The 7,500-nt window shown below is 38.0% G+C and overlaps 2 protein-coding genes across 14 annotated transcripts in view; both read left to right on the top strand.

Annotated features, from left to right (window-relative positions):
* The window catches only part of dnm1a (dynamin 1a), a 582,590-nt gene that overhangs the window by 424,703 nt on the left and 150,387 nt on the right, over positions 1–7,500 (top strand). The window lies entirely within an intron of this gene.
* Positions 1–7,500, top strand: part of cita (citron rho-interacting serine/threonine kinase a) — a 231,861-nt gene that overhangs the window by 35,679 nt on the left and 188,682 nt on the right. For all 12 annotated transcript variants that reach the window (XM_087253077.1, XM_087253078.1, XM_087253081.1 and 9 more), the window contains exon 6: positions 5,805–5,947. In XM_087253077.1, coding sequence (XP_087109203.1) covers positions 5,805–5,947 — 143 coding nt within the window. The remainder of the gene's footprint in view (positions 1–5,804; positions 5,948–7,500) is intronic.

A 7,500-nucleotide genomic window follows, 5' to 3' on the forward strand; every position in this document is an offset into this window, starting at 1 on the left:
CATCCATACACACTCATTCAAAAACAAACACAATGGACAATTCAGCTTACCCAATTCCCCTACAGCGCATGTGTTTGGGCTTGTTGGGGAAACCAGAGCACCTGGAGGAAACCTACGCCAACACGGGGAGAACATGCAAACTCCACACAGAAACACCAACTAACCCAGCCGGGGCTGGAACCAGCGACCTACTTGCTGTGAAGTGATTGTGCTACCCATTGCGCCACTGTGCTGCCCTATTATTATTATTATTATTAATATTATTATTATGTGTATATATCTCTTGAAACACTCACCCAAAACTCTGCCCACTTTCACTCTGCTTCAAATCACGTGTATTGAATCCATTTAGGAAACATCGTCTATTTATCACTATGGAGCACGTGTGACAGCCACGCAGCGCTACATGAACTGACTGTTTTGAGGATTGCATAGGTGGGGCGACATCGCCTGAAAACAAAAGGAAGGGAATCTCGCCGCTTTAATATTTATTTCGAAGGGTTTTCATGCCTAAATCAAATGAAAGCACAGAACAGATTCACATTTAAGATTAAGGGGCATCCCCTAACCCTTCGACAGTGTGGTTTGCGTATAGGGAGGATTGGAGTACACATATATTATGCATGTACAGTTAGGTGCATAAATATTTGATCATAGACACAATTCTAACAGCTTAGGTTCTATAAACAAGATGTGCTTTAACTGGAGACTGTCAGCTTTAATCTGAGGGTATTTACATCCAAATCAGGTGAACGCAGTAGGAATTACAACAGTTTAAATATGTGCTTTACACTTGTTAAGGGACCAAAAATTATTGGACAGTAGTCTTCTAAGCTGTTCCATGGCCAGGTGTGTGTTATTCACTCATTATCCTAATTACAATGAGCAGATAAAAGGTTCAGAGTTAATTTCAAGTTTGCTATTTGCATTTGCATTTCTTATTATCAACTCTCAAGATGAGATCCAAAGAGCTGTCACTATCAGTCACGCAAGCCATTATCAGGCTGAAAAAAATAAAACAAATTCATTAGAGGGATAGCAGAAAGCAGAGCACGGCCAAAACAACTGTTTGGGGCATTCTTTAACAGAAAGAGTACACAAGTGAGCTCAGCAACACCAAAAGACCCGGAAGACCACGGAAACAACTGTGGTGGACGAATGAAGAGTTCTTTCCCTGGTGAAGAATACACCCTTCACTACAGTTACACAGGTCAAGAACACTCTCCAGGAGGCAGGTGTGTGTTTGTGTGTGTGTGTGTGTGTGTGTGTGTGTGTGTGTGTGTGTGTGTGTCAGAGTCAACAATCAAGAGAAGACTACACCAGAGTGAACACAGAGGGGTCACCACAAGATGTAAACCATTGGTGAGCCTCAAAAACAGGAAGGCCAGATTAGAGATCTAAAATAGCCTTCACAGTGCTGGAACAACATCCCATGAACAGATGGGGTCAGATCAACTTGTGCCAGAGTGATGGGAAGAGAAGAGTGCAAAGAAGGAAGGGAACTGCTCATGATCCTATCAGTGAAGCATGGTGGTGGTATTGTCATGTATGGCTGTCAGTGGAACTGCTTTTCTTGTATTTATTGATGATGTGATGCTGACTGAAGCAGCAGGATGAATTCTGAAGTGTTTCAGGCAATATTTTCTGCTCATATTCAGCCAAATGCTTCAGAACTATGAAGGTATTTTTGGTGCAAAACTCCCAAGCAGCTGTAAAAGTGTAATTTGTAGTTGTAAAGAATAGCCACAAATGTGTATCATTGAACGGAGCTTCTTAGTGCAGATGGAGAATGACCCAATGCATACCGCAAAAGCAACCAAAGAGTTTCTGAAGGGAAAGAAGTGGAATGTTGTGCAATAGCCAAGTCAATCACCCGACCTGAATCCGATTGAGCATGCATTTCACTTGCTGAAGACAAAACTGATGGGAAAATGCCCCAAGAACAAGCAGGAACTGAAGACTGTTGCTGTAGTGGCCTGGCAGAGGAGGAATGAAACTCAGCGTCTGCTGATGTCTCTGTGTTCCAGGCTTCAGGCTGTAATTGACTGCAAAGGATTTGCAACCAAGTATTTAAAAGTGAAAGTTTGATTTAGGAATATTATTCTGTTCCATTACTATTGGTCCCTTAACAAGTGGGAAGCACATATGCAAACTGTTGTAATTCCTACACCGTTCAACTAATTTAAATGTACATACCCTCAAATTAAAGCTGACAGCTTCAGCACTTAAAGCACATCTAGTTCGTTTAATTTCAAATCTATTGTGTTTGTGTATTGAGCCAAAAATGTTAGAATTTTGTCGATGTCCAAATATTTATTGACCTAACTGTACATATCTAAATTTGCGATGCGTTTCATTTTTGCCCAGCACTAAAAATTAGTATTAGCCAGACGAGTCAAATGTTTTTCTTCTTCTCATGTGCTTCACATGGCTGACTGTGCTCTTTCATAATCTCTCTGGAATACTGGGAGTTATGATTACGATAACGTTCATGCTTTATTCCAGTAAATCACTCCGGCTAGTTTATTCTCTTATGAAACTGTCTTATGGATGGATGTAGAAGTCACACGATGCTCAATTAGAGATGCTTAATAATCACAATAAATAATTCATCGTGTAAATTTGCATATATTTATTCTCACGCTGCTGAGAAATCTCTATAAGAAAAGTTTCGATGTTCTGTGCGGTAATTAATCTGAGCCTTTGCTGTAGTTTCAGGCTGATGCTCATCTATAAATAAACAAACACACAGTCATTCATAAACCTCCTCTCTTCACACACATTCTCACACATTATTCCTCAGTTTTTCTGTGTGTGTTATTTCTTCAGTTTGCAGCACTCTCTCAAGCTGCAGTTTAAGCTAATTGTCTAATTAGAATGATAATGGCGTAATCGCTAGCTTTTATTTAGACGTGTGATGCAGACGAGTGGCTGCTAATTAAACCCATGTGACTGCATCAGCCGGACGGAGAGGCTTGTTTTTGGGTGATCCGCAATAATAGATTCAGATACAGGTGATTATTATGTAATATCACGTTGCGAGGTCTGCAGTACATCTGATGCGCTGTAATTATTCCTGTTTAATGCTGCTACACTGATTTTTATTGTAATAAAGAAAAGGTCAAAGGTATTGTCACTACAAAAAACTGCACATGCACACTTCACCACAAAACATTCATAACTCAGCTTGATTATATAAGTTTATTATTTGCGCAAATAGGAATGTGTAAAAAAAAACTGCTGGTTCACTCAAAGACATGTAGACCAAGCAAATATGATTTATGTATTGTGATTGCACATAAAGGGCTCTATTTCGACGGTCCATGAGCAGAGCGCAAAATGCAGGGCGCAAACACTTTCAGGGCATGTCAGAACGCGTTTTTGCTAATTTAAGGATGGGAAAATCCGCTTTGCGCCGCGGCACATGGGCTAAAAGGGTTGAGTTTATTTTTTTAATGAGTTATAGGTGTGTTTTGAGAATAAACCAACTAGAATCTCATCTCCCATTCCCTTTAAGAGTCAGCTGCGTCACTCCATAAGCGCATTCGCTATTTACAGGACGCAAAGTAAGTCTAAGTGGAAAAACTGAGCATTTCACAAGCAAACAGTTCACAGTGTTTTAACAGAAAACTGTTAAACAGAGCATCTACTGCGTGAGAATGAGAGATAATGGATCACTTTCGCTCTTGATAGGGAAACCTTTACGCACAGACATCAATTAGTCTATAAATAATTAATTTCGTTTGTTAAGCGCAAATATTCGTTTCAAAACTATTTCTAAATTCAGTTTCTAATCTCCAGCAAACGAATAAATGAACAATAATAACAAAATGTGCTCAAAAACCTGAGTTATATCCTAAAACACATGCTGTACCCCATATGGTCTAAAACCTGACAGGTGGGCAAATCTAAGCTTGTTTTTAATAAAACAAATATAAATATGGATATAATAAATAATAATGCTAATAATAATAACATTATACAAAAGCAAATTGTTATGAATGAACTGAAAAAGCCTCCCGAGATGAAGAAGACATAAAAGCAGTGATTTTTCATATTTATGTAGGCTAGAAAATAATATGTTTTGTAATATTTTAATCCTTTATATTTATATTCTATATCTATTCTTATTATATCCTATATGTATCCTTAATATTTAAATGTTTTCATATGTAAAGATATTTGCCTATTGCTCTCTTGTGTGTATTAAGCAGTGTGTAAGCGAGGCGCAACTCTGCGCTGAAGTTTAGACCGGGTTAGTTTTGTTCTAATGAAAAATCTATTATAGTTTCTCAAAATAGCAACGCGCCAGCGGTCCGCCTCAGAACACCTTCCTTTTTAGAGCAGAACGCCTATAGGCGCACAAATGACCTCGAAACGGGGATTGAACCCGGGTCGCCATGAGCACACTGGTGCTATACGTCAGCGCGCAGTACCACTAGGCCACCGGCGCCGACAACATAGAACTTTTTAAAACTTTTTTTTGACTATCAGAGAGTAAAAAACAAAATTTTTTACCCATTTTGGACAGCTAAAATAGTGTTTGGGACATTTCATATGCTGCAAAACAGTTGCAGGATGACACTGCATGTCTAACAAAATATAAAACATTCAAAGTATTTTAAACAGCCACTTAAGAGCTCAAATGTGCTGTCCATGTATGTGGACACTCAGGCCCTATGAGGATATATAATTAATAATGGAAGACTAATTACCTTAGACCAAAGCTGACCCATGGTAACCTTTGATTTGGCAACCAAGAAACAGAATGTGAACACATCTTGGATTCTCAAAGTTACATCAAAAAGTTCTTGAAAGCTAAAGTGGCAGTGTGCCGATTTTCTTTTAATCCTAAACCTTTGATTTGACCCACCATCCCTTCTCAAAAGAGAGCGAGAATTATAGGTATTTATTTATATAGATTTAAGAGATATTTTCATTTCTCAATTCACTTAACATTTTGTTTGTTTTATTGTTAAGTAAAAAAAACTAACTAACGTAATGTTGTAAATTAATCAGATTTTTGTTGTTTATGTAAATATTGTCACTTGCGAGTTTTGGGTTTCATCATCGCCACCTCAGGTCAGAATAGCACACACAAAAATGAGTGCAAACACAAGCAGCGGCAAGGAAATTGTAGGTAAGGGATGTAAGGATGTCACCAGAGTGGCTTTTTGGTTTCTTTTCTTGTGCATCCCTGCCATCAGCACCCCATCTGAATAAGTTTTTAGTATGGGGGGTAATGTAGTCATTCAACTTCAGTGTCTGTAATGCTGCAGTGTGTATTTGAATAATGATGGCTGGATCCTTTACTTGAAAGCTCAATTATGATAAGTTTTATTTACGAAGTTTGAGGTTTACTGTATTATTATTATTCACACCTTACAGATGTCGATCTCTCTTAGAGTTTGCTTCGTTTGTTCAGCATTTACATTGCACATTTACATTTACCATTGCACAGATTTTGTAACATTTTAAGTTTAAGAGTCTCTTTAACACTGTTTACTTTATCATAAGACATATGAGATGAGATATTTGTTTATTTTTGATATTGTTTTGTTTTTGACTATTAAAACTATTTGCCTTAGTAATGTTGGTAAATCAAAATAAAGTGGTTAAGTAAAAAATCCAATATTCCTATATGGATTGTTAAAAATATTCAATAATTATCGATATTGAATGACATGAAACATTCAATCGTGATCATTCTTTTGCTGTATTGCCCAGCCCTAAAAGTGTCCATCGAATCATTTTCAGCAAATGCATGCTGATGTGTTATGTGTTTGTGTGTGTGTTTTGTGCAGGTGATGGAGTATCTGCCCGGCGGAGACCTCATGGCTCTGATGAACAGATATGAAGATCAGTTTGATGAATCTATGGCTCAGTTTTACCTGGCCGAGCTCATACAGGCCGTTCACACACTCCATCAGATGGGATACGTTCACAGGTAGCTTTATTAAATAGCTAGTAGAGGTTAGTTTACATTCAAAAACTCTTTTATTCCAGGGTCATTCAGACTGACGAGCACTAATCAACAATGCTTATGTCTATTAGTTGTGTAATGATCACAAATTTCACGGTTGGATCACATTATGTTTTTTTTTGTCACGGATCAGACCATTTTTCGGATCAGCCAAAAAAGGGGTTTATCCATTTATTACAGAAACATCACTGCAAGACACTGGTTTTAATGAACAGAACTGAGAACCTGTAATTTTATAAAAAGTAAAATGAAGAAATAATCAGGTGAATAATAATAAACTGAAATATTCAGTGCTGTGAAAAGCTACAGTTCCTACTACTGTTGCTGATAACACTGAATGTAGAAATCTAACATTATTGTTTGTACAGCCCATATTTACTTCAGTTTCATCTTCAATAAATGATGCAGTTATTCACTCAGAAATCTTCATGTTTCATTGCTAGATGAGCATTTCTGAAGAATAAAAAGACTAAATTTTACTGAAGACTAAATCTCGTAGGATTAATGAACATGCAAATCACCATTATTTATAATTGGTGTTGCGTGGGTGTTGAGATCCCAATCTTTTACTGATTAATAGGGGTGTCAAAATTAATTGTTTCTTGGGTGCACCGCGATGCAGACGCGGACAATAAGGTATCGGTTCAGTAATAATCATAACCGGTTATTATGTACTGACGTCATTTATCTCCTGTGCGCTCTGTCGCGAGGGAGGTGAGCGCGAGTATTTACAACACAGCCAACTCAGGGCCGGCCCGTGGCATAGGCACCAAAGGCAAATGCTAAGGGTGCTGTATATCCAGGGGGGCGCCAGAAATGAGCCCGGTTTAGTTGGTTTTGTTTTCAAAATCCCTGACACACATTCAGTTATAGACGGCAATAACTCAAAAACCTCTTACCCTAAAAAGATCTTAAGTGTGTTTCCTACAAAAAGACAAAGCTGGTTATGTTTCACAGCTGTCTTTTTATTTTTTTCGCTCGATATTACGACCACTGCTCCGTTTAAGCCCTCGCAATATTTGTTTAGCCGGGAGAGCTGTCGCTGAGAGGAGCTCTCAGCAAGGGACCGTCGGAAACCCCCAAAATATAACACTGTTGGAAAGCATCGTCAATGCACCGTGATGCACCGAGATATCGAATTGAACCGAATGGAAGGCATGATAATCGTAACCGAACCGTGAGACCAGTATAGGTTCACACCTCTACTGATTAATCATGCAGCTTACACTGGATGCATTAATGCAGGCTAAACAAGTGACAGAAAACATCTTTAATAAAGAAACACAACACATCCCCAATAACCCACTACAACTTTTTCTGTCATCTTACGAGTTCACAAGAAAATTCCCCCTTGCAAGCAATAAAGTATTCAAACAAACAAACATTACAGTCATGAGTATGACTTATTATTTGCTTTTATTAGCCACTGACAATTTTCTCATTATAGACAGCGTTTGATTGGAAAGTATTTGCTTTTGAGTATACTAGTATTTATTTATTTATTTTTATTTTGTTTA

The sequence above is a fragment of the Danio rerio genome, chromosome 5, assembly GCF_052040795.2.
Source record: "Danio rerio strain M-AB ecotype USA chromosome 5, GRCz13ab, whole genome shotgun sequence".
NCBI lineage: Eukaryota > Metazoa > Chordata > Actinopteri > Cypriniformes > Danionidae > Danio > Danio rerio.